Raw genomic sequence first — 27,798 nt, 5'->3', positions numbered from 1 at the left:
GGAAGAAGTATACACTTATTTAATCCTACCCCTTTTCCACTACTCAAATGAGTGTACTATTTTAAAACATAAAAAAAAAAAAAAATATATATATATATATATGCAAAACAAAAAAACAAAAACTATATATGTAAAACATGAAAGAAATAAAATAAAAATGTAAACACCCGTGAATATCAAGTCCCTTCCTCATCCCTGTACCTTGTGAACATCATTTCCTTATAAATCAGTTTGAATTGTCTCATGTTTGGACATTGCTTTAGCACCACATTTAGACTGTTCCACAGTTTCACTCCACATATCGAGATGCAGTGTCTTCTCATGGTAGTGCGTACATTTAGCACTTTTAAATTGTGTTCTCCCCTCAGATTATAACCCCCCTCCCTATCAAAGAACAATTCTTGAATGTTTCTTGGAAGTGCACGACTTTTTGCTTTATACATTAATTGTGCCGTTTTAAATTCCACAAGATCAATTAACTTCAATGTCTTTGACTCCAAAAACAATATGTTAGTGTGATCACGATAACCTGCAATGTGAACTATCCTTATGGCCCTTTTTTGGAGTATAAAAAGTGGTTGTAGTGTAGACTTATAATTGTTTCCCCAGACTTCAGCACAGTAATTTAAATATGGTAAAACTAGTGAACAGTAGAGAATGCAGAGTGATTTTCTATCCAGAATGTGCTTTACTTTACTCATGACTGAAATGCTTCGTGAGAGTTTAGATTGGACATATTAATTTATAAATGTATAAACTGTTGATTAATATGCACTGTCCCTCAAATAAACTGAGTAAACTAAACAAAGTCATTCAGAAATGCATCACAGGCGATGATTATGGTTACATATTATATTATATACACTGTATTCTTATTTTATTCAAATGTAAATGGTAAATGGTGCATTTATATCGCGCTTTTATTCATTATTTATATAGTGCTTTACAATTTTAGTACAATTGTGTTTCTCACATTCACCCATTCACACACCGACAGCAGAGTCAACCAGGCAAGGCTGCCCGGGAATCGAACCGGGAACCTTCCAATTACCAGACAACCGCTCTACCTCCTGAATCACTGTCATGTCGCCCCAATGTATACATTCTACTACATCCTGCACAATTGTACAGCCCTATATTATATTCTATTGTATTTTTATTCTAATTTAGTTTATATATTCCATTTTATTTTACTTTAATTGTCTGTTAATGTTGATGCACCAAACGATCAAGACAAATTCCTTGTGTGCAAGCTTACTTGGCAATAAAGACCTTTCTGATTCTGATTTCTGATTAATTCACAGTCTATAAGACTTGATATTGAATGTTAGTCTTTATTATTAAGAGATACTGCAAGATATTACTGCAAAAAAAAAAAAAAAAAAAGATGATCATAAAAACGTGAATAGAATACACTCAGATCCTATACTAAATGATTTATGGACTGAACAGTAATGAATGCTAATATAACCATGACATTCATAATATAGCTAACAATATCTTACATTACAAACACAAAACTATAAAGAGTTTCTATTTACAATAGAATACAAAAGCTATAACAATAAATAATGTCTTCTGATCAATTTGGTATTAGGCCTCATTGAAAAAATCCATCAGAGAATTCAAGTCATAGTTATCCAATATCTCTAACAGCAAGGAGACTTTTGTTTTCACATTCTGGCCTTTGAACTTGAATTTGTCGATGAAGAGGTCAGTTATCATACCTATAGGTGGGAAGAAACACAAGTTAGAGCTATAACAAATGTCAGATTTTTAACAAAACTTAAATATTTAAGTTTGATTTCATTGCCTAGCTTAGCGCAAAATAATGGAAGCTGATAAGGACCACTAGTCTAGCTGTTGGCCAAAAACACCTCTCCCAGAGTTTTAAGCTAAGGCTAGTGGTCTGTATCCGCTTCCATTCATTTGTGCTAAGCTAGGTTAGCATGCAGTCGGATAGCTTTCTACTGAACGCACAGAGAGGAAATTGGTATCTATCTTCTTGTCTGCCTCTGGAGAAGACGGTAAAGCGCATTTCCCATAATGTCGGTGGGTTCCTTAAACTGAACGTCATCAGTGTTAACAGTGTTAGACCTCCCTAAAACAAGCCAGAGTCACGCCCCTCATAAAAAAAAAAAACCCTGAACCCCACCGTCATAGGCAACTACCGTCCTGTCTCTCTTCTCTCCTTCCTTTCTAAAACACTTGAACGTGCTGTATCCAACCAACTTACTGCTTATCTCTTACAGAATGACCTCCTAGACCCTAATCAGTCTGGCTTCCGGACTGGCCACTCCACAGAAACGGCCCTCATTGCGGTCACACTTCACTTAGCAAAAGCGAAAGGCCTCTCCTCTGTCCTGATTCTCCAAGATCTATCTGCAGCCTTCGACACAGTCAACCATCAGATCCTCCTCGCGGCCCTTGCAGGAATGGGAGTGGCTGGCTCTACGCTGACATGGCTGTCATCATACCTCAATGACCGCTCCTACCAAGTGTCATGGAGAGGGACCCTGTCGGCCACCCGCCCCCTGCGGACGGGTGTCCCCCAGGGCTCGGTCCTAGGACCCCTTCTCTTCTCCCTCTACACTAAATCACTGGGTAACATTATCACGTCTCATGGCTTCTCGTATCATTGTTATGCCGATGATACTCAACTCTTCCTCTCCTTCCCTCCCTCAGATATCCACGTCTCTGAGCGGATCTCGGCCTGTCTGTCCGACATCTCCGCCTGGATGACGACCAACCACCTCAAACTGAACCTAAGCAAAACAGAATTGCTCCACCTGCCGGCCAAATCCTCCCCCCTGACAGACCTTTCCATCACAGTCGAGAATGCAGCTGTGACCGCGTCCCCGACCGCCAAGAACCTTGGTGTTGTCCTCGACGACCAGTTGAACTTCTCTGCTCACATCGCAGCGACAACCAGAACCTGCAGATTCCTCCTGAGCAACGTCAGAAGGATCCGCCCCTTCCTGACAAAAGAAGCCACCCAACTCCTCGTCCAATCAACAGTCATCTCCCGCCTCGACTACTGCAACGCACTGCTCGCTGGCCTCCCGGCCACTGCCACCAAGCCTCTTCAACTCATTCAGAACGCAGCGGCCCGCCTGATCTCAAACCTACCGAAGTCGGCCCATGTCACCCCACTTCTTAGGGACCTGCACTGGCTCCCGATTGCTGCACGTATCCGCTTCAAGGCCCTCGACCTAGCATACCGTGCGCAAAGGGAACCGCTCCCGCCTACCTCCGGTCAATGGTCTCTAACTACACACCCTCAAGACCCCTACGCTCTGCATCTTCTGGCCGCCTCAGACCTACTCCTATCCAAGCCCCGGGAGGGTCATCAAAGAGAAGCCGCCTATTCTCAGTCCTTGCCCCACATTGGTGGAATGAACTACCCACCCCAGTTAGGACAGCCGAAACCCGTCCAATCTTCCGCCGTCGACTAAAGACGCACTTCTTCAACCATTATCTAGACTGAAATAATAATATATATATAAAAATAAATACTTTAACCCTAACTAACCTTACTGTCATGCACTTGTCCTAATAAACTAACCTACACTGTAACACGCAACACTTTGATGAACATTGTTACTCAGCTGATAGAGTTGTACCCTTCCTGATGACTTGTCGTACAGAACTTGTAAGTCGCTTTGGATAAAAGCGTCAGCTAAATGACTAAATGTAAATGTAAATGTAAGTACCATAAAGTCTCTCGAGGTGTGCCGGTTGCTTCTTGTACTCCTCCTGGAGAGAGGCAGACTCATCTAGAATACTACGATACTCAGGGATGAGGAAGTTCGCATTCCCCTCATGAACCTGGAGCTCCTACAGAACATAAAGAGAGAGAAACAGAGAGACAAGGGGGGGGGGGGGGGAGAGAGAGAAAGAATGTCAACAATGGTCAACGGTCTATTGCTATAACTGGCAAAGGTTTATGATGATGCATTAAACCAACACTTACTTTCAATGCGTCGATGAGCTGCACCTTTTTAGCCAGCAGCAGTTGGTACTCCAGCTTTGGGTGGATCATCTTAAGTGTGTGGCTCACAGATTCATCACTGATGTCTAAATATCAAATAAATTGTGTCAATATTTTATTTACAAGTTAGTCCCATTGAAATCAAGCATGTCTTTTACAAGTGTGACCCCTGTGAATATGGAAAGAAAAACACACACATCCAATAGACTTTAACCCTTTCACTGCCACACTACCAGAGGGTTAACCCTTTCACTGCGACAATACAGATGGTTTTCACTGCCACACGACAAAGGGTTAACCGTTTCACAACCACACTACAGAAGGTTAACCCTTTCACTGCCACACTACAGACGGTTAACCGTGCTGGAATAAGAATTTGCACGTGACAGGAGGGAGCCCGCCAAACTCTCCGCTGCAATAGATTTACTCACAGTGGGAAATAATGCGAGAAAGAAATACCAGCACAGTGATCCAATGACAACGATTCATTATTTTGTTCATTGAGCAAATATATACGGCTCGGGAAGCGAGTGGGAACTTTGCTACAGACACCAGTCGTCATCTCTCGCTTGATTGATTGATTGATTGAACATTTTATTAACAGATTGCAGAATGGGTACAATACAGTACAGCTCAATACACACAATTGTTAAGGGGATGCAGACCAGAGAAAGACTTTCGTCTTGTTTACATCAGGGTCCCCCATTTTCAATTCATCATAACATATATGACATACATGACATACAGATAGACAGTACTGCTACATCTATACATTTATGACATACCAGATTTACAAATCCAGTACTGTTTGTGATACAAAAAGAGTTTAAAACAGAGAGTATATACATTTGACGAAGAAACTGTACATTGGATGAGGTGGGGTGGGGGGTTGGGTAGGTGGGGTGGGCGGGGGGAACTGTACATAGGAGGTGGTTGAGTGGGTGGGGTGGGGAGGTGGGTGGGTGGGTAGGCGGGTGGGGGGGGGGTAACTACATTGGATTATCGAAACCTTACTTGGTTCCAAGAAGAGGGTCTTGTGTATTATTGGGTTAGGACATTTACATTGGAGGGGGTTGAGTTAGGACATTTACAGGGGCCAGTTTCGAATTGCAGTCTCCCGTAGGTGCTCCTTGAGAGTGGTTTTAAAAGTGGGTAGTGATAGGCGGTCAGGTGGCGTAGCGGAGATTGCGTTCGTCACCAACACCGGAGACGCTGGATTCGCCTGTTCGAATCCAGCTCACAGCTCCGGCGTTGTCACCAGCTTGGCTGGCCGTTCACACTAATACAATTGGCTGTATTAGAGGGTGGGAAAGCTGGCGGGGTGGGTCCGGGTCGTTGTAAACAGCGACTCCTACAGTTCGGTCGGGGCGCCTGCTCAGCGCGGATAGGATCTAAGGGGGGTAGTGTGATCCTTCCACACGTTACACCCTCTCAGTGAGAGTCCGCGCTGCCAGGTGAAAAGAAGCGGTTGATTGGCTAGACGTGTGTCGGAGGAAGCACGTGATAGCCTCCACTCTCCCAGACCGACTGTGGGGGGTAAGTGCGCATAATTGCGAAACGTGTTTAGTCCCTTGTTTGAGCCGAATCTGGGTTTAACATGATTTGTGGAGCTCCCTCTGGTGTTGTGGTCGTGGTATTCACTGACCTTTGGGAAGTATTTTGACATGTACATGGGTACCTTAGTCGTGTAGTGTATCTTGTAGACCAGGCCCATTGCAAGTTGCTGTACTCTGTCGTCTACTCTAAGCCATCCTAGGTTGTCAAAGTGGGCAGGGGTGAGGTGGGTTCTAGGAGTAAGGTCAAGCAGTAGTCTGACCAGTTTGTTTTGTGATGTTTGTAATTTTGTTTTTAGCGCCTTTGAGGTGCTTTAGTACCATGAGGTGCAAGCATAGTCGTAGTAACCCTTGAATGAGTGCTCCTGCCAGAGTCTTCAGGGTATTCTTGTTTACCAGAGAGGAGATCCGGTACAAGAATCTAGTTCGTTGGTTGACTTTTTTTATTACATTGGATGCCATTTTGTCACAGGAAAGATTAGCCTCTAGGATGGAACCTAGGTATGTAATTTCATCTTTCCTTGTGACAATATTGTCACCCACGGCCACTGTAACTGAGAAACCGTCGGTCTTGCTGAGTTTGTTATTTGAACCGAAGAGAATGGACTCTGTTTTGCCCATGTGTAATGATAGTTTGTTGTCAGCGAGCCAGGTGCAGATTTTGCTGAGTTCCGAGCTGAGGGTTTTTTCAACCTGTAACTTGTTCTTGTCAGAGACCAGCAGGGCTGAGTCGTCCGCGAACAGGAACAAGTTGCAGTCACAAGCTGACGACATGTCATTTGCATGCGCTGACGTCAATTTTAATTGAGAAATCGCTAAAACTGTCCAAAAATGGAGGTAGGGAGCGATTGAGAAAAAGAGGGGTTCAGGGTTCTTCCATGATGGTTGTGATGGTTCCTGTGGCAGACAGACAGATGGGCAGACAGATGGACTTTATACTAGCTGCTTGGTTGCAAGTAAAAGTCTGCCTTTCAACACAGTTAATGGGAGTGACCTCATTACATATGAAAGCTCGCCCCAGGAATTTGACTTCAGCTCCCCGAGCCCTCTTGCTAGTGGTCATTTTCTTGCAAACTGGTAGAATTACGACAATGAGTGTAAATATAAACGTACCATAAGAGATGTTTAGGTTGATTTTCCTTTTGGTGGCCTCTTTGGAGAGGACGTCGTTCAGGATGGAGATGGTAGAGATGTTGTCCGACTTGAAGTGGGCTTCCCCTTTACTGAGGAGATAGGAAGGACACACAAAGAAGGAGGAAACTCAAGTAAATGTGTCTTCCCGAATCTCAAATGACATATGTTTCACTAGGTGTGTGGAAGATCTGATGAACACCCACAAGATAGTTTTCTTTCACACAAAAAAAAAAAAAAGAACAAAAGAGTTTGCACTTAGGAGATGTATCACAATAAAATGAAAGATAGACACTAATTTACAACTACTGCTACTATAAGGTTCTTGAATTCTCAACATTCTGAGAAATAAAATTGCCTATTGCTAACGCACTAAATGTATTTGGCACGGAAGAAATGGAAGGGCTTGATGTGTAATTCTATTGCTGAAGGACCGTACCAGTGTCATTTTCACTTCTAGCCATTACCTGTCCTCAACAAATTTCATGTGCGTAGTAGGTGTATGAAGTGTATGTTTTGGTAAATCTCAGCCTACATTTCACACTGCCATTGATGTTGAAAAGGGTTGAAATATGCTCCATGAAAGCTTGATAGTCGCTATCAATGTAATTGACCCTTTACTGTATTGTTTATTTTCACTAATGTTACTGTATTACTCCGCTACAAGCTACTCAAAACAAGCACACCGACTGAATGCGGATGTTTGACATGCAGGGCTTGTAGCACTGTGTTAGCTCAAGTTGGTTTTCAGAAGGATGCTTTACTTATGCCCAGGGGCGGACCTTCCTACAGGCGATATAGGCGGTCGCCTAGAGCGCCACCCAGAGAGGGGCGCCAATTTTTTTATTTTTTATTATTATTATTATTATCTTTATTTTTATTTTTTATTATTATTATTTTTTTTGTGCAGTTTTGGCCCCCCCTCTATATCTGCAACCATTATTCTAACATAAGGGAAAATTAGCCAAAAATCTAAAACGGTCAGTCGGTCTGAGCCTCAGCTTTAGGTGTTCACAGTCAGAACATGCTAGAGCACTGTGCATTGATGGGTATCGGTCAAGTGTTTATAGAATTAAGCGTTGAGGAAAGAAAGACTAACGTTAGAGAACTATGAAGAGGCAAAAGCCATCCGGCCATCCAGTTTAAAAAGAGAAGAAAAGAAGAAGATGAGAAATGTGCCAAGGTGAAAGGTATGCAATTTTGTACAACTTCCAAGACCTGCCACACCAAGAGCTGATGAAGCAAGCAGAGGCACTTGTACACACCTTAAACCATGGAGGGCAATCTGATTTGGATGGGAAGGAGCTGGCTCAGGAGTTGGACAATTTGATGTGATTGATGACTTTGCAGCGAGGAAGGCCAGAAGGATTGCACTGTAAATGGAAACCAGTAGGAGCTACAGGCTAACCTTGAAGTGTGATGATAGGGAGTGGAATGTAAATAGTTCTTTAGACAAAGTGAATTTGTAATTTTTATTTATTTGTTTGTTTATTTAGCATATTATATTTTGATTATATATGTGTAACATATTTTACAATACATAATTTTCTTTTAAAGCAAATTTGCACGTTATTTTATTGTTTGTTATTATTATTATTATTATTATTATTGTGTGTTAGCTAAGTTGTTTATTTGTTTTAATTCTTTAGTGTGCACTTTACATTTATTCTTAGCTCTTGTTCTTGCTTGTAAAAAATAAAGGTGCAGTACTTTACTGTATAACTGTTAACCCTTTCACTGCCACACAACGGAGGGTTAACCCTTTACTATCACACAACCGACGGTCGTGAAAGGGTTAACCTTCGGTGTATTGTCGCAGTGAAAAGGGTTAACCGGTTGGTAGCGCGGCGATGTTTAGATTTTTTTGGGGGGGGGGGGGGGGGGCTCAGACCGACCGACCGTTTTAGATTTTTGGCTCATTTTCCCTTGTTAGAATTTTTTTTATGTAAAAATAATGGTTGCAGATATAGAGGGGTGCGCCAAAACTGCGCAGAGCAGTAAAAAAAAAAAAAAAATTTTATATATTTGGGGGGGGCGGACCTAGCCAAATGTGCTAGGTCCGCCCCTGCTTATGCCTGGCAACTTTGAGGTCCCATGGGGTATTTCTTACACTCCTTTTCAACATCAATGGCAGGTTGATTGGTGTTCAGTAAGGTAAGCTGATATCAGCTGGAACACACAATACATCTACCAAAAACTACATCAGGGGCAATCACCAGTAATGGTGATAAGTCAAAATTAGACTGGTATGAACCTTTAACCATCAGATCTATATATTCATGCATACCAAACAACTTCAGTTATCAGCCCAGGCTTTTATTTAGCTTCAATCATTGAACACAACCAGCCTGTATTTGGAAGAGGCTTCTACCGAGGCCAGGCTTTTCATTACTTTCACAAAAAACATTTGCCCTGTAAATAGTTTCTAATATTCAAACCAGTATGAATATTATCACATATCAGGGACACTGTGCTCCATACAAGAGAGGCCAGACCAGTACAACTTGCCTTTGAAAAATACTTTCACGGTCAGGAGGAATAGAAGGATGTTGTTCTCGGAAAGCTTCACTCGGTTAAAAAGAGTTGCGTTCAGCTCTAGGCTACGAATGGTGAGTAAATTACAGGCCTGCACTATTTTTGTAGGCTAGGTGACATCATGTACTGATTGATTATTTAGTGTTGCTGCACCATGCTGTGATGTGGTGTAGTGTTAATTAGCCACCGTCACTATCCTTGGCACTGAATTGTTACACCCCGTTACCACCATGGAGAGAACAGCTGGGCTTTTTTCTCTTTCCGTGGAGACAGCACGAGGGATGGTCGCTGTGTACGTTGTGCGGGTGTGTTTGGACGATTTATGGTAGCTGGTCTCTGTATTTGTTATATAATTTGGGCAAGTTTGTTCCATCTGAGAGAGAAGAGAGAAATGTATGGCTGTTGCATGTCTAATAGAGACCGGCCTTATATATATAGGCATACTGAATATCTATTAGTCATATAACCCCCCCTGAGGGATTAATAAAGTACACTCTTACCTAACCTTATCTTAACCACACAACCTACAAAAACAATGGACCTAGGAAGTCTTTGTGGTTACCAGTATGTGGCCTCCAGCTGTGTGCTGAGGAAGGTGTTTTGAAAGTGGAAGGTGATGCTCTCTCCAGCTGGGGTCTTCTCAGGCATCTCTGGCAAACAGAACACCACCCAGGAGTGGATCTCAGCAAAGCTGAACTGACCAACAAGACTGAGTGTGTTCATAGGCCTGAATGAGGAGAGAGAGAGAGAGAGAGAGAGAGAGAGAGAGAGAGAGAGAGAGAGAGAGAGAGAGAGAGAGAGAGAGAGAGAGAGAGAGAGAGAGAGAGAGAGAGAGAGAGAGAGAGAGAGAGAGAGAGAGAGAGAGAGAGAAGGGTGTAAAATAAAAGCAATGCATGTGTCCATTCAGGTTTCATCTGCAAAATGTCTGCAAGTCCCACCTGCCATAGTTACTGTTGCTGTATTTGAAAAACATTCAAGATGAACGCCACTATCATCTGCCGCAGTAAATGACCACAAGAAATTAAAATAACGCTGCCTTTGACACATTCAAGACAGTGTGTGTCAATATTACAAGTTCCCCAACAACACCATTTAAACAATCTTTCCCCCTTAATTTTCTTAATCTTCAAGGACCGTAATGTAACATCAAACATTCCCTCATCGTCTGACGTGTCAGAGCAGCAGTGACTGGATTGGTGGATCCGATATGTCAATCGCAAAAACGGTCAATGGTTCTCCTCCTGTCACGTGGGAAAGTGGTACCTGATTTGATTTGATTTGATTTGCCTCAGTGATGATATTGTCTCTCTCTGTACCTGTCCTGGTCGATGGCGTGTGTTCGCTGGTGGAGGGACAGTGGTTTGATCTGGTACTGTCGGACCTGGCAGGTCTTGGGCTGCAGCCGGGGCGTGATGTAGGCCTGCAGAGTGCCGTACTGGCCTTCGATGGACCTCACCTAGAGCCACACCAAAAAAACACCACATTATCCCTGTGCAGTGTATGCACTAAAAATGGTAGCTAATAATTTGTTTGCCCCTTCCTGTGATGACGTGGTGTTTCATATGTGGCATAATAAGGGTATTATGGAGATCTTTATTCAGACAATATTTTTGTATCATTTGCCCAACTATCAGAAAGATTTGACCTCCCAGAAAGGCATTTATTCCGCTATTTTCTAATTTGGCACTATAGAGTTACCCACAGTTCCCAAATCATCCCCCCCATACATCCTTGATGACTTCATTAAATTAAATCCAACTAAAAGGGGGGCTGTGTCTGAAATATATGACAGAATGATCGACATTAACATCTCATCTGTGGCTACTCTTAGAAGTTCCTGGGGACAAGATCTGGAAGCAGAGGAGCAGTGGGAGGCAATATTAGACCTTGTTCATTCCTCGTCGATATGTTCTAGGCATGCACTCATTCAATTCATATTTGACATTGCACACACTGACTAAATAAATGCAAGATTATCAAAACCTTTTCCTGCTATTAGTCCTGTAACATATGTAAGCAGATCCCTGCAGACTTGATACACATGTTCTGAATGAATGAATGAATGAATGACTTTTATTTATATAGCACCCTTCACAGCACGAATGCACAGGGTGCTTTACACTACAGCTCGTATTTAAAAACAAAAACAAACATCAGAAATAAATGACAACAACAACAGACAGCAGTTAAAAACAGTGAAACCAGATAAAATAATAGAATAAAATAATTTAGATAAAATCATCAGTCACTAATTAAAAAACAAAACTATAGGAACAGTGAGGACAAGAAAGAGTGCCTATGTATGACCAAAAGCCTGTCTAAACATATGTGTTTTTAATTGTTTTTTAAAAGAGTTTTCAGAGGGCGCAGTTTGCAGGTCCAGGGGAAGAGCGTTCCAGAGCCTTGGTGCCGTCACCTCGAAGGCTCGATCACCCCTTGTTTTTAGCCTGGACCTGGGGACCACCAGGAGGTGCTGATCGGCAGATCTGAGTGAGCGGGTGTTAGTGTAGGGATGGATGAGTTCAGTGATGTAGATAGGAGCCTGACCGTGGAGTGCTCTGAAAGTAAAAGTGAGGACTTTGAAGTGAATTCTATAGTGTACCGGGAGCCAGTGCAGGGAAGCCAGAATGGGAGTGATGTGACATGATTTTTTTGACCTTGTGAGTAGCCTGGCTGCAGCATGGTTCTGGCCCTGTCCTGCTCTCACCAGCTACTGGACAGACATTTTTAATACATTCAAAGGAATATTTGATAGAAACTTTGACATGAATCCTCTTACAGCTGTCTTTGGGCTTCTGTCTGAAATGGGAACACCCAAGGAGATGTGAACTGTAGTGGCCTTCTCCGGGGGGGCGACAGTGGCTCGAGAGGTAGAGGTTCCCGGTTCGATTCCCGCTCCTCCCGGGCAGCGTGTCGATGTGTCCTTGAGCAAGACACTTAACCCCTAATTGCTCCCGATGAGCAGGTTGGCACCTTGCATGGTTGCCTCCGCTGTCGGTGTGTGAATGTGTGAGTGAATGTGTGAGTGAATGGGTAAAATGTGAGTAAAAGCGCTATATAAAAAAGCAGCCATTTACCATTTACCATTCTCCTCTCTTCTCTTCTCCTCTCTCCTCTCTTCACCTCTCTCTTAGCTAGACGTTTAATATTGCTGAAGTGGAAGCATGTATCCCCACCTCTACAGGCTCTAAAACTGGGGGGAAATAAGGTTCTCATTGAAAGGATCTTTAGCCAAATTTGAGAAAACTTGGAGACTCTTTATCACCGACACACAGACCCTCATACTTGCAGGGGAGTGACGTGGGCCAGAGTGCAGGGGAGTGACGTGGGCCAGAGCTTAACTTTCTATTATTCTTGGTGGCTTATTTGTGTTTGCTTTGTTTGTTTGTACTATAGTATCGTCTGTTTATTTATTGAGGCTGGGGGATCTTGGGCGTATGTTTGTTAACATTTTCTGTTCAGAATGTTAATTGAGAAATTCAATAAACAAATATATATAGTCTGCTCTATGTTTTCAGAGGGGTGATATTTTCACAACTCGTTAGCTGTATTAGGACTGTGAGTTGGATTGTTGTAAATATGCGTAGTAAAAATACTGTGTACTTTCATATGACTTTATTGATGATACAACTACAAATACATCTCCAGCGTAGATCTATACATTTTGAATTGCAGCTGGTTATTATTCTTCACCACACACTTGATGACGACCTTCAGCTTCCCTAACATGGAATGTTAGTCTTGTTGACATTCTTCATCGTAACCATGGTGACATTCCATGTTAGGAAAACTGAAGGACAAGTGTAGGACAGTTCGCCCACAACGGGACAAGTGTCTGGTGAACAATAACCACAGTATCCCTGAAAGCCTGAAAAAATGGTAAATTAATGGAATTTATGGACTGACATTTTCAGAGGGAGATAAAGATACAAAATGGGGCTTCATAGTCACTGAAATGGATGTCCACGTCCTTGGACTCTTGAAAAGCCTTGAAAAATGTGTCCAGAGCAACTTACAAGTTCTGCACAACAAGTTAACAGAACTATGGCCTCTAGTCATCTTTCTTCTTTTTTTGATCCACTTTTTCTCCTTATTTTCTATTTTTCTCCCATCCCAATTTCACTGTTTCCAATTCTCCCCTCCCCTGTCTTGAACGTTGCTCGCATAATGCCCCCCACAGGTCGGTCTTAGGGAGGATAGAAGCCTTGCATCACGTGTCCCCTCCGGTACACGAGGAGGCAGCCTGTCACATCTTTTCACCTGCCAGCGCGGACTCTCATTGGCGAGGTGTAACGTGTGGGAGGCTCACACTACCCCCGCCATTTCCTGTCTCTGCTGTGCAGGCGTCCCCCAACCGACCTGTAAGAGTCGCTGTCCACAACGTCCAGATTACCACCCATCGACTTCCACCCGCTGACTCTGCCAATTGAGCCAGTATGACGGCCGGCCCAAGCCGGAGGCAATGCCGACAGCCGGATTTGAACCCGGTGTCTCTTGCGTTGGTGACGAGCGCAATGTCCGCTGCGCCACCCAGCCGCACCTCTAGTCATCTTTCTGTCCATTACTGTTACTCTTATTCTTTTTGATGTTTTATTTGTCTTTTTGTTGCTTTGGAAAGCGCCCTTGGGTTTCATGAAAGGTGCTATATAAATTATTATGTGTATATATATATTTAATTCATTCATTATATGAAAGTATTATTATTATTATTATTATTATTATTATTATTATTATTATTATTAAAAAGGCCATGATTTTAGGGCGGCTGGGTGGCGCAGTGGGCAAGGCGCTCGCCACAAACGCAGGAGATACTGGTATCGAGCCCAGCTCTCTGCGTTGCTTCCGGCTTGGCCGGCCGTCGTACTAACACAATTGGCAGTGTTAGGGGGTGGGAAAGCCGGTGGGTGGGTCCTGGTAGTTGTAAACAGCGACTCCTACAGTTCGGTCGGGGCGCCTGCTCAGCGCGGATAGGATCTAAGGGGGGTAGTGTGATCCTTCCACACGTTACACCCTCTCAGTGAGAGTCCGCGCTGCCAGGTGAAAAGAAGCGGTTGATTGGCTACACATGTGTCGGAAGAAGCATGTGATAGCCTCCACTCTCCCAGACCGACTGTAGGGGGTAGGTGCGCAGCGACCAGGAATTGGGAATTGGCATAACGACTAACATTGGGATGGGAGAAAAACTGAGGAAAAAGGAGGGGGAAAAATATCAACAAAAAAAAGGCCATGATTTTATTCCAGTTTTGACGTAGCTCTTACCTTCAGCTCAATCCTGGTTGTATTAGCCTGACATCTGTACGTGGCCAGGAGGAAGTTACCACTGGGCTGCTGAAAACAATGACATGGTCAGTCCTCTGTGGAGCCTGAGCAGCGCAGGGCTCATCGATGTATCCAGTGTTGTAGTCGAGTCACTAAATCTCGAGTCGAGTCTCGAGTCCCCAGTGTTCGAGTCCGAGTCCAAGTCCGAGTCACCAAAGAAGAGCCTGAGTCGATTCCGAGTCGAGTCCCCATTACCCTAGTCCGAGTCCGAGTCCAAGTCATCAAGGTTGAGTCCGCTCCACTCTGGCAGTCAAAGAGCTGACATACAAATAAAAAAGGTCTACATTAAACATGAATGACACAGCGGTCACCGTTTCAAAGGGAGTTTATTTACTTTGTGACAAATGCACTAGCCGTCAATATCTTATGCCAAATGATTAGGGCATATCATTTTTTTATTATAAATAACTATTTATCAATTAACAAGTCCGAGTTCCGAGTCCGAATGCAGTCAACGCTCGAGTGCAAGTCCAAGTCCGAGTCATCAGTGCTCAAGTCCAAGTCGAGTCACAAGTCCTGAAAATCAGTCCAGGACTCGAGTGCTACAACACTGGATGTATCTGTACGTCTCTTTGTCAACATGCTCACCTCTGAGTCACATTCACTGAAACTCACAACAGCTGAGTTCTTATCCACATCCAGCAGGTCTATTGGCACGTCGCTCTGCGGGAGAGATCAGTCATGAGGTTTATCTCAACAGCTCTTCTACATTATTATGTGAAGGTGAAAGTTACATATCTGTATACATACCTGTATCTATATATATATGTATATATCCCACACCTACTCTCACTAGTTATACCACTCGTCAGTATGGCTTACTATTAGTGTATTTATACCTGTATCACTGTACATAATAATACTCTACATACATCAGATTAGCATATTTACTCTGTGGCTTTGTTATATTTATTACATTTAATCACTGTACATTGCTATTGCACATTACTGTTACATTTGCACTCTGGTTAGATGCCAACTTCTTTTTGTTGTACTGTACTTGTGCTGTACGATGACAATACATTTTTAATGTAGTCTAATCTAATCTAATTGTATACAAGTTCTAAAACCCATAGGGTGGTGGTGATAACCGTCCTCTGTACCTGGAGCAACAGATTGTCAATGGCAGTCTGCACCTCCAGGGTGAGACTGTAGCTGGCGTCGTCCTGGCAGAGGGTGAACTTGTCGTTGACGCTGAACACGGGCACCGCAGAGACCGCTGTGCTGGACTGGGACGTCTGCTGGTATTTCTCTCGCCCCTGGCCAACTTTCATCTGCAGCTGGTCCAGCTCTGCCCTGGGACGGGGACATATTCAGATTTGAATACTACCGTGTTGTTGTGGGTACTGGGGCAGGGCTGCTTCCTCTCCGTTGATTAGTCAACTAATTCATTGTCAGGGTCTTGGTAGACTATTTTAGTACTTTTTTATGTTGTTGTTTTTTTGTTTTATGCTGCATAAGTTATTAGTCATTACTGGACAATTATAATCAGATCTCTGGCATCACAGACATATTCACAATATACTAGATGAGCACTACATTTTTAAGGTCTTTCTGCGAGATCGCCTTCATTAGCAGGAGGACGAAATTGTGGGATACATATCAGATTTGTAAATTAAATCAAGTATCTAATTGGTTGATAATATTCTTCAGTAGAGGACTGCTCTAATACATAGTTCTAAAGAGGAATTTCAATGGAAATGTCCTCATTATACCAATATATCAATAAACTCTACAACGTTCCTTCACATAAATGAGTGAATATTAAGTCGTGTTGCTACCTGAGCGCAGCCACCTTGGACTGGGTCTCCTTGCTCATCTTGACCTCGTCTCCAGGACCTGCCTCAGCCTGCTGGGGCTCAGTGGTCAGACCGGTCATCCATCCTGGAACAGACACCATTACTGGTACTTTACTGTACTTTTATTGTACAAAACAGTGTAAATCGCAGGCAAAGATCCTATTCCTGCCTCTCTCTCTCTCTCTCTCTCTCTCTCTCTCTCTCTCTCTCTCTCTCTCTCTCTCTCTCGTTCTCTCTCTCTCTCTCATTACTGACGCAGAGTCAGGTGTGGGGGCGAGCCCTGGGAGCAGTTGATTGACATCTGGGTGCTGATTGCTTCACCTATTTAGACCTTCTGGCTCAGATGTCATCATGCTGCCAGATTCAGTCGCAGTTCTTCGCTCCTTGTAGTTCATTAGTATAAAGGACCACGGCATGGCTACATTGTCACTGGCAGAGTGGATACATGGTACACTAGACTAGATGCATTGTTAGGTGAGAGAATTACAGTCTCACCTGTATAGGTGGCCGTCAGCACCTCGTCGTAGGTCTCCTTGCCCACACAGCCTCCCTGGATGGAGGTGACGCTCTCAGACAACACCTGGAGCAGGACACGTGTGAAACCGCAACAGTCAGTGAGAGGACACAGCATCGCTGCTGGTGTGAAATAAAGGGTTTGCGTGCGCTCTATCTATTCGTGGCCTCACATGCTCGAAGCGTAGCGTGAGCTCATTAGAGCTGTCAAAGCCGTAGACCTCCACTGTGCCGTCGTCCCTGCCCACCAGGATGTCACTCACGCCGTCTCCAATGATGTCATATGTGTCCATGCAAAGAATACCTAGTGGGAGAAACCAAGTGATATAAGGGTTACATCTGAGTTATGTAATATAAGGGTTAAATCAGAGTGATATAAGGGTTAAATCAGAGAGTTCTGTGATATAAGAGTTAAATCAGAGGGTTCTGTGATATAGGGGTTCAATTAGAGAGTTCTGTGATATAAGAGTTAAATCAAATAGTTCTGTAATATACGGGTTAAATCAGAGGGTTCTGTGATATAAGAGTTAAATCAAATAGTTATGTAATATACGGGTTAAATCAGAGAGTTCTGTGATATAAGAGTTAAATCAGAGAGTTCTGTGATATAAGAGTTAAATAAAATAGTTCTGTAATATAAGAGTTAAATCAGAGGGTTCTGTGATATAGGGGTTCAATCAGAGAGTGCTGTATAAGGGTGAATCAGGATAACAAAGAACAGCTGAATGCAGGCTCTGTAATGGTAAATAAGGAAGCTAACAGTGCTTTTATTTCACTCAAAAGAGGACAACAGTACCTCCCTTCTTTTTCTCATTGTCAATCTCCCATTTGGGCACAGCAGAGGACTCTCCAATCTGGACCAAGCCCATTTTGCCATCTGCAGTTCCATAGAGAATGTCCTCTCCTACAGAGAAATGGGGTAGTAGTAGTAGTGTGTTAGTTGTATTTAGCATCAGTGTCAAGTGTCACACTCTCCAGATGCGCATCTGAGACATTTGCCTGGTTTGCTAGATCGGAGCGTTTGAGTTATCGAGAGATCAAGATGAGTCCAACTGGCTAAACAACGTGACACTCAGAGGATGTTTGGCCTCTCTCTCTCTCTCTCCCTCCCTCTCGCTCCCTCTCTCTCTCCCTCCCTCTCTCTCTCTCTATCTCCCTCTCTCTCTCTCCCTCTCCCTCCCGTTATCTCGATCTCGCTCTCTCCCTCCCTCCCTCCCTCCCTCTCCCCCCTCTCTCTCTCCCTCTCCCTCTCCCCCTCTCTCTCCCCCCCTCTCTCCCTCTCCCCCTCTCTCTCTCTCTCTCCCTCCCTCTCTCTCCCCCTCCCTCTCCCTCTCCCCCTCCCCCTCCCTCTCTCTCTCTCCCTCCCCCCCTCTCTCCCTCTCAACACACAAATGCACAAGACAGCTGCATTGGTTAACAGAGAACATTAATTATCTGACGGAGGAGGAGGACTAGAGACTAATCATAATGCTTGTTAGCAGATGTGGGGTTTCGTTATGCTATGCCTTCGTAGGGAGATCATGGAGACTGTGATATTCTTACAAAAGCCACATTTCATTTCTATTTCAAATTTCTACAGGAATAGGGGGACACCCGTTTTTTTGTCTGCCTACTTTTAACGTCTAGCCAGGACCAGCAATCCCTCTTGGCCTGGCTCAGTTTGAACGCCGATTTTCATGGGGGGGGTGTCGTGTTTCTCTTCTACAGATTTCCAGGAATGGGCTTATCAAGAACTATCTCATTTACATTAGGAGCAGGGCGGGAGTGACCACCCTTTTTTAACAGCCCACAACATGACAAATTGGCGCATGACAAAAGTAACCAAAATAGCAACAGTCATTGATGTGCTGGTGGCAGGGGGAGATGTAGCAGGTCAAGCTACTGCTGCTCTACCTAACTGTGCCTATGTCACCGCTGAGCAGTGCCTACCTAACTGTGCCTATGTCACCGCTGAGCAGTGCCTACCAAACTGTGCCTATGTCACAGCTGAGCAGTGCCTACCTAACTGTGCCTATGTCACAGCTGAGCAGTGCCTACCAAACTGTGCCTATGTCACAGCTGAGCAGTGCCTACCTAACTGTGCCTATGTCACCGCTGAGCAGTGCCTACCTAACTGTGCCTATGTCACCGCTGAGCAGTGCCTACCAAACTGTGCCTATGTCACAGCTGAGCAGTGCCTACCTAACTGTGCCTATGTCACCGCTGAGCAGTGCCTACCAAACTGTGCCTATGTCACAGCTGAGCAGTGCCTACCAAACTGTGCCTATGTCACCGCTGAGCAGTGCCTACCAAACTGTGCCTATGTCACAGCTGAGCAGTGCCTACCAAACTGTGCCTATGTCACAGCTGAGCAGTGCCTACCTAACTGTGCCTATGTCACCGCTGAGCAGTGCCTACCTAACTGTGCCTATGTCACCGCTGAGCAGTGCCTACCTAACTGTGCCTATGTCACCGCTGAGCAGTGCCTACCTAACTGTGCCTATGTCACCGCTGAGCAGTGCCTACCTAACTGTGCCTATGTCACCGCTGAGTTTCTCAAGCCTCCGTCGACTGAAGACCCACCTTCACTCTACTATGACGGAACAACGCCTCAACCACCTGCCTTTCATGCTACATCCACAAACAGTTGACCCATGAGTTGGACCTGACTAATATTTGTTTTACTGTCTTAAGACAATAATAACAAGGATGAATTCTGAAATTGGGCGTAGTTCCCCTTTAACTACAATTTGCAGTCGTTGGGTGATTTAATTACATTCAAATCTGAGTAGCTTTTCAGTAGTTCACTACTAATGAAGGTTGTTAATTACAAACTATTTATTATTTGTTTATTTAGACGGGACAGAGCATATTAACACAACCACCGCCGGAAACGCTTTACAGCGTTATTGCCCGCCATTCGTTGACCGCCAGACCTCGCTGTACAGCGTTATTGAGATCAATATTTCATCATTCATAATTCATATATACACCCGCGACACTCCAGCTGGACCCTATAGGTGACGGCAACGACGGCTCAATACCGCCGCCTGGTGGATGGTCGGGCGAGTTACACTCGACTACAGGATATGGCTGATGTGCGTCGATTAAATTCATCCAGCCGTCAGATATCGTTGCATGACTCCCGACAGACACAATGTACATAATGGATCGCTTTCTAAACTTAATAATCTATATGATTTCGGCGTTTATTGCGACATACAAACCGGAAATGGACCTAGGCGATCGACGTCGTATACCTGGGATCTTTCACCGCCAGTCTCTTTGACCCACGGTAAGAGGACACTAACGTTATTTTCAACCCAATTGTGAGTTTCCTTGTTTGCAAACCATCTGATCAATATATCCACCCATACTACATAAAGCATTTACTGACGATCGGGGAATTATAAACGACCCGCCCCCCCCTTTCCTCCACGCATGATGAAGCATAATGTATACCGATCATATACAGTTTAATTCTTTAATATAGCGTGTATAGGGGGGAAACAGCAATCAATAATCTATATATGTGTTTAGGCCTATAACTCACGTTCTAGGAATTACTGCAGAAAACGATAAAAACATACTTATATTCTAGAAGGTATTTTTGTATGAATGAAAAAGTATAACGTTCCCACATCCTGAACGATAGATAATCGTTGTTGAATGGGCCATAGTAATGTCAATATAGCAATAACATTTTAAAAGTTATAGCCCTGCAAAGAAGGTGAGCCACTCCATAGACTTATAGCGCTGGCAGACTGGGTACAATGATGGGTACAATGCCCGGCGGGCAATGTGTTAATGGACACTACAAATAAATAAATACACTGGATTTAGCAAGGATGCTAGTTTTCATCCGCAGTCTCCACACAAAACATAAAAACTAAACAGGCAGGCAGTGAAGCATATCATGCTACGAGACAAAGCATAAAAACATACTTACAAAAAAATAAGTACAAGGTACAACTACACACATAAAAATAGAAAAGAGACGGACGATGCATACATCACAGAGGTAAGGGAAATAATTAAAACACACATCAAACAAACAACCAAATAAAATGACAATGTATGTAATACATGAAGCAAAACAGTCAAATTACAGTTAAAAGGCTGGGTGACAGTTGCAGGTGTGTGCAAACAATTATGCGATATAGTTAAAAGTAGTGAGGGGAGTCTATTTGTCCATTGATCCCCATTTGTCCATATGTCCAATTTGTCCTATTTCCCTAGAAATGTAGCATTTACCTGATTCCACCTCAATAGTTGCTCCCTATCCTCCCCTTAAAGGAACACGCCAACATTTTGGGAAATTAGCTTACCGTCTTCTCCAGAGAGAGACAAGGAGATAGATACCAGTTTCCTCGCTGTGGTTTCAGTAGAACGCTATCTGGCTGCATGTTAGCCTAGCTTAGCACAATGAATGGAAGTGGACAGTGACGGGTAGCCTTTGGGAGAGGTGTTAGTTGGACAATGCCTAGGCTACCCGTCACTGTCCGCTTCCATTCATTGTGCTAAGCAAGCTAGGCTAACATGCAGCCAGATAGCTTTCTACTGAAACCACAGCGAGGAAACTGGTATCTATCTTCTTGTCTCTCTCTGGAGAAGACGGTAAGCTAATTTCCCAAAATGTTGGCGTGTTCTTTTAAAACACACCCTAGGACTGCCTAAGTGAGGATCGGCCTGCCCTGGTCCCTAAATCAAACACACCCACACTCTGCTGTGTCAGTTCAGCGCCAGCTATCTAGTTGAAGCCTCTCGCTCACCTAGGGCATGGCCATTTTAACGAGGGAGCCCTTTCTCTCATTAAAATGTAATCATCGTCGTATATCACGTTAATTTCTCATTTGAACTCGTATTGAGTGGGCCACAGGAGGAGCAGCAGCGGTGCAGAAATGACTTATGGACGGCCCTTGCATATTGGAATTGATGAAAAACATGGAAAGTCTAGCTTATTATATACATAGTTTTTTTATTTGCTGTGCAGTAGCTTATTCTGGACCTTAAAGGAACATGCCAACATTTTGGGAAATTAGCTTACCGTCTTCTCCAGAGAGAGACAAGAAGATAGATACCAGTTTCCTCTCTGTGTGTTCAGTAGAAAGCTATCTGGCTGCACGTTAGCCTAGCATAGCACAATGAATGGAAGCGGACATGGCCGGTTAGCCTTCGGGAGAGGTGTTAGTTGGACAATGCCTAGGCTAACCGGCACCGTCCGCTTCCATTCATTGTGCTAAGCTAGGCTAACGTGCAGCCAGATAGCTTTTTTGAAATGTTCTTGTGACCTGCAACAGGGCAGCTTTCAAACCAGATATAGTGGACAGACTTGTCTTTCTTGCCAGCTTGCCCATTGGAAGACCATCTCCTCAATAAACAAATGAAAAAATAATAGAAATAGAGTCTGTATATTGTTTAAAACAGTGCTGTATGTATTATTGGACCAAGGATCTTTCAACCCCAAAGGTTATCCACAGCCGCATATCTTGAATCAGTTTTTTCCCTGTCTACTAACATAGTTATGGTTGGGAGCCGATTAGAGAACTGATACCAGATCCCTTACCTTCATCTCCGCTGTACAGTTCCAATACAGATGGGGGACCAGGGACTTCGAAGTCATATGCGAGTGCTGATCCCTAGGAAACACCACAACAAACAATGAAAAGGGGCGGGACTTCCATTCACAAATGTTGGGCCAAAACAAAACAAGTCTGTTGTATGTATGAAAACGGCTATGGAGATCGTGGCCTCAGTCCACCTGTAAGACTCTGAGAACTCTGTCTTGGCACGCCAGGACGGGGACGATGTGGCTCTCGCTGCGGAGACACGTGATGTCGTTGATTTTGTCCCCAGACAAGTAGTAGTTTTGGTCCTTGCAGTCACAGTAGTGGTTGTAGATGTAGCTTGCACAAACGAAAAGGTCTGCGCCTGAGACGTGCCTGTGAAATACATTACCAACAAAACTCAGAACAGCAGACGGATGAAGGCCGTACAACTCAGAGTCAAATAAACTGTACATAAATCACTTTCCTCTTACGAGTCACTGATTTACAGTAGAGCTGATCAATAGGACTGAAATATCATAATGCAACATTTTCAACAGTTTAATCATATCTGGTGGCATTTACCCCCAATAAATAATTCTACAATGATTTTATGTATTTTTCTTACGGTATAACTTTCATTATACCATAACTATCAGGGTTACAGATAAGGTAAATTGCTAGGGATGGATATAGGGAGCCATGTGTGTCAAAAATCCCTTGATGTCGAGCAGTTTTGACTAAATGAAACAAGTTAGATCTTTCTAATGGATTCGGTCTCAATCCTTTTTGTGCAATGACCCCAAACTAATGTTCCAAGTCAAAACCCAATTCATAAAACTTTTACTAGTTACGCTGCTGGCCAGTATGACTTACTAGTACCATCGGGTCTTTATACATGTATCACTGTACATATTAATACTATGTATCACTCAGTAGTACTCATTTATATATTTTATACCTAGTTTAATCACCTGTATATTGTATATTGCTGTTGCACTTTACCGTTATATTTACAATCTGGTTGGATGCTAAACCTATTTTCGTTGTACTGTACTTGTGCTGTATAATGACAATGAATTTGAATCTAATCTAGCCTGAATCTAATGTTCTAAATCAATACCCAATCCATAAAACAAATGTTCTAAGTCAATACCCAATTCATAAAACTAATGTTCTAAGGCAATACCCAATTCATAAAACTAACTGCAATCAACTTTGACCTAATAGAGAGACTGGAATTGAGAGAAGTGGGGGCGCGTACATGGCGTTAATGCTCTCAGTGAGGTTGGCTTCGAAGGTGAGGAACTGTTTGCCTTTCTTGGTGTATCCTCGGACCTCAGAACCAGAACACACAAAGATCTTCTCCTGAGGTGTTCCCTGGGCCCCTCCCAGATCCAGTCTTGCTATCCTCTGGCCAGGGAGGGTTTTGAACACAGGCTGTAACAGATAATCATAGGCTTCTTGTCAATTCACACGTTTAATCAAAAATGGTTGCAACCCCTTTCCTTAGTGTGTATGACAATAAAAGAAAAGAGATGTTAAAAACAGATACCTACCACTGCTTCGCCCTTCTTCATTCCAAAACACGTGAGTACACCATCGTGATCAGCAATAGCAACCTGAAACACAGACACTATAGTCAAGATTACGTGTGAAACGTAAGAAAACTAAGAATGTATGAAAAACATCTTGGTGAAGATACTCAACCTAAAGCACTGATACAAGCTCTAATCGTTATACTGTCATCAACCTACGCTCATTGATAATGAGTAACAAGGGATTGACTTGTCAATAGCAGCTTGACAATACCAAATACTGCGGCATGGTCATGCTGGACCTACAAAAGGCCTTCGACACTGTCAATCACTCCATTCTGATTGACAAGCTAAAAGCAATTGGTTTTGATAGTCTATCAGTGAGCTGGATGCAATCCTACCTGGAGGGGAGAGAACAGATGGTGGAGGTAAACGGTACCCTACCCCCCCCCCCCCCCTCCCAGTGAGCTGTGGTGTTCCACAAGGAAGCATACTAGGACCGCTACTGTTCCTAATTTATGCAAATGACATGTCGTCAGCTTGTGACTGCAACTTGTTCCTGTTCGCGGACGACTCAGCCCTGCTGGTCTCTGACAAGAAAATGGTCTCCCGATGGTCTCTTTTTCAAGTTACAGGTTGAAAAAACCCTCAGCTCGGAACTAGGCAAAATCTGCACCTGACTCGCTGACAACAAACTATCATTACACCTGGGTAAAACAGAGTCCATTCTCTTCGGTTCAAATAACAAACTCAGCAAGGCCGACGGCTTCTCAGTTACAGTGGGTGACAATATTGTCACAAGGAAAGATGAAATTACCTACCTAGGTTCCATCCTAGAGGCAAATCTTTCCTGTGACAAAATGGCATCCAATGTAATAAAAAAAGTCAACCAACGAACTAGATTCTTGTACCGGATCGGATCTCCTCTCTGGTAAACAATAATACCCTGAAGACTCTGGCAGGAGCACTCGTTCAAGGGTACTACGACTATGCTTGCACATCATGGTACCAAAGCACCTCAAAGGCGCTAAAAACAAAATTACAAACATCACAAAACAAACTGGTCAGACTACTGCTTGACCTTACTCCTAGAACCCACCTCACCCCTGCCCACTTTGACAACCTAGGATGGCTTAGAGTAGACGACAGAGTACAGCAACTTGTAATGGGCCTGGTCTACAAGATACACTACACGACTAAGGTACCCATGTACATGTCAAAATACTTCCCAAAGGTCAGTGAATACCACGACCACAACACCAGAGAGAGATCCACAAATCATGTTAAACCCAGATTCGGCTCAAACAAGAGACTAAACACGTTTTGCAATTATGCCACATCAATGTGGAACGCCCTACCCACAGCTGTAAAGGAATGTGAATCACTACCCACTTTTAAAACCACTCTCAAGGAGCACCTACGGGAGACTGCAATTCGAAACTGGCCCGGTAAATGTCCTAACCCAACCCCCTCCAATGTACAGTAAATGTCCTAACCCAGTAATACACAAGACCCTCTTCTTGGAACCAAGTAAGGTTTTGTCGAGATAGATGTAGCAGTACTGTCTATCTGTATGTCATGTATGTCATATGTTATGATGAATTGAAAATGGGGGACCCTGATGTAAACAAGACGAAAGCCTTTCTCTGGTCTGCATCACTTTAACAATTGTGTGTATTGAGCTGTAGTGTATTGTACCCATTCTGCAATCTGTTAATAACATTTTCAATCAATCACCTTTTGGGTCGCCTTCTTTCCCACTGCTGGAAGGAGTCTCATGGTTTTCTGGGATGTAACACCCACCTGTGATAATGATAATGTAATAGATCATGTAATAGAGGAGGCGGGACAAAAAAAAGACAAGCTGAGAAGCATTTATTTAACTTGGTTATATCATGTTTCAATTCCATGTCATTATAATGATGCAAGTGTGTAGGCTACAGTAACCTAATAGCAGGATAAAAATGCTTCTTGGTTTAGGTGAAATGGCAACATAGTTGATAACATAGGCAAATTTGACGTGGCCATGAACGAGGAACGTAACTATTGCTACTTACTTGCATGTAATCAACTCGATTTAGTTGTAGCTCCATCTTCTAGACTGAGAGATGCCTAAGCGTGGTGTGTGGTGCAATATTCAAGTATGCACGTTATGAGGCTACATTCGTGATCCTATTTGTTTATTGTATGAAGTCGCCATTGATTCAAAGCTAACGTCAGTCAGGAAACAAATTATTGAAAACGAGAAGACACAGAGAGATGGTAGGATTATCCAGGGAAAAGAGATTAGCTAATGTTAGCTGGAGAAGCTAGCTAGGAACAACGTTAATCTGGTTGGCGGAGATGGACGCTAAACGTAACGCTAGCTAACAAATTACCAACATTACCAAGCCAGAAAAATCTCAAGTAAAAGCGCACGGCAAATCCGTATAATTCATTTTGACGTTTTATTGCCAAAAGCCAAAAGCAACACACGCGAAAGATGAACACAGTGGATGTTGTCAATGACAACAGTGAGGCTATAACAAGCTTCAAGACTATTGGATGAGAGTGGACGTCCCAAAAATGTAAACTAGACTTGGATTCGCTCATCGCTTGCTAAAAGACCCACCCTCCTACGTGGCCCTGTCTCTATTGGCTACGCCTGTACGTCACAGAGTTTGATAGTGGATTGATTGAAAACTTTATTAACAGATTGCAGAATGGGTACAGTACAGTACAGCTCAATACATACAATTGTTAAGGGGATGCAGACCAGAGAAAGACTTTCGTCTTGTTTACATCAGGGTCCCCCATTTTCAATTCATCATAACATGACACACACGACATACAGATACAGTACTGCTACATCTATACATTTATGACATACCAGATTTGCAAATACAGTACAGTTTGTGATAGAGTCCAGAAAAGAGAGTATATACATTTGACGTAGAAACTGTACATTGGAGGTTGGGTGGAACGTCGTCCAACACTCTGCGTAGGAGAATGTTTGATTGAAAACTTTAATTAACAGATTGCAGAATGGGTACAGTACAGCTCAATACACACAATTGTTAAGGGGATGCAGACCAGAGAAAGACTTTCGTCTCGTTTACATCAGGGCCCCCCACTGTTAAAGACTACCCCACCACCACCCATATATTATAGCAGATGGACATGATGGATAACAGAAATTGAATGATAGAAATATGTCATTGTTTTACATCTATGAGATAAGACAAAAGGCGACGGATTTCCCCAGCCTGAATCGCCCACTTCTGCACCATTTTCAAAATTGTTATAATTCAGATTCAGTTCAGGCGATTCGGGAATCACTTGAATTGAATAAGTATTATGGAATTAGGAAAACAGCAAAAGTGCACAACTAAGGGGGCTGGATTCAAGCTATAGAATGTTCCGGTAAAGGGTTGATTAGCTATAGCCAATTGTAATATTGATCATAAATGATCACCATAAAGAATGAGATAGTTGTTCACATTTGATTGATTTAATCGAGGTTTTTATTCTGGTTATACAAACATGGTTTCTAAGTAAATAAGGACATTTAACATGGCAGATAATTAGGACATGCAATAAACCAGAAAACTACCAAAGCCACAAATGAGCAGAATTTAATGCAAATTTAAGACATTTCCCAGTAGAAAAAACATGTTCAGAACGCAGCGATGCCTTTGAAAGCAGCAGTCTTCCAATTCACTGAAAAAGACATGCATGGTGTGGTTCATTTCAAACGGAAATCCTTGTTCCTTCATACAGGCTTTAAAAATACAGCAGATATCTGATTCTCAATTCAAAACCACACCTACCTCTAACATTGCGTTTTGAAAAAGTGAGTTGATGGCATGTAAGGAACGCATTTAGTGTTAAGACAAATCAAAAAAGAATTAGAGG

General features: G+C 43.2%; 1 protein-coding gene across 2 annotated transcripts; it reads right to left on the bottom strand.

Moving 5' to 3' along the window:
• Nucleotides 1-1,447: 1,447 nt before the first annotated feature.
• bbs7 (Bardet-Biedl syndrome 7) lies at nucleotides 1,448-26,361 on the bottom strand. 2 transcript variants are annotated; one of them, XM_084332544.1, is made up of 19 exons: nucleotides 25,962-26,361; nucleotides 25,642-25,707; nucleotides 23,926-23,988; nucleotides 23,631-23,806; nucleotides 22,582-22,762; nucleotides 22,387-22,459; nucleotides 17,638-17,745; nucleotides 17,015-17,145; nucleotides 16,824-16,908; nucleotides 16,311-16,413; nucleotides 15,633-15,825; nucleotides 15,118-15,192; nucleotides 14,470-14,538; nucleotides 10,527-10,666; nucleotides 9,773-9,937; nucleotides 6,658-6,767; nucleotides 3,974-4,077; nucleotides 3,714-3,837; nucleotides 1,448-1,727 (listed from the first exon to the last, which is right to left on the bottom strand). In XM_084332544.1, exons 1-19 carry the CDS (start codon nucleotides 25,995-25,997, stop codon nucleotides 1,594-1,596), a joined length of 2,136 nt encoding a protein of 711 aa, XP_084188670.1. In that variant the 5' UTR covers nucleotides 25,998-26,361; the 3' UTR covers nucleotides 1,448-1,593. The 2 variants fall into 2 exon arrangements, with proteins under 2 accessions (XP_084188670.1, XP_084188671.1); XM_084332545.1 differs by having other exon boundaries at nucleotides 14,470-14,535.
• Between the last annotated feature and the right edge of the window lie 1,437 nt (nucleotides 26,362-27,798).

This window comes from Notolepis coatsorum (assembly GCF_963971535.1).
Source record: "Notolepis coatsorum genome assembly, chromosome: 16".
Lineage (NCBI taxonomy): Eukaryota > Metazoa > Chordata > Actinopteri > Aulopiformes > Paralepididae > Notolepis > Notolepis coatsorum.
The sequence above is the reverse complement of the archived record's forward strand: the minus strand, read 5'-3'. Positions and strand labels throughout refer to the sequence as shown.

Excerpts from the sequence above, each read along its gene's own strand:
- bbs7 (XM_084332544.1), bottom strand. The coding sequence starts at position 25,997 with ATGGAGCTACAACTAAATCGAGTTGATTACATGCAA. Across the intron at positions 14,539-15,117 it reads TCAGTGAATGTGACTCAGAG|CAGCCCAGTGGTAACTTCCT; the intron begins GTGAGCATGTTG and ends CATTGTTTTCAG. Across the intron at positions 9,938-10,526 it reads CACGCCATCGACCAGGACAG|GCCTATGAACACACTCAGTC; the intron begins GTACAGAGAGAG and ends CTCCTCATTCAG.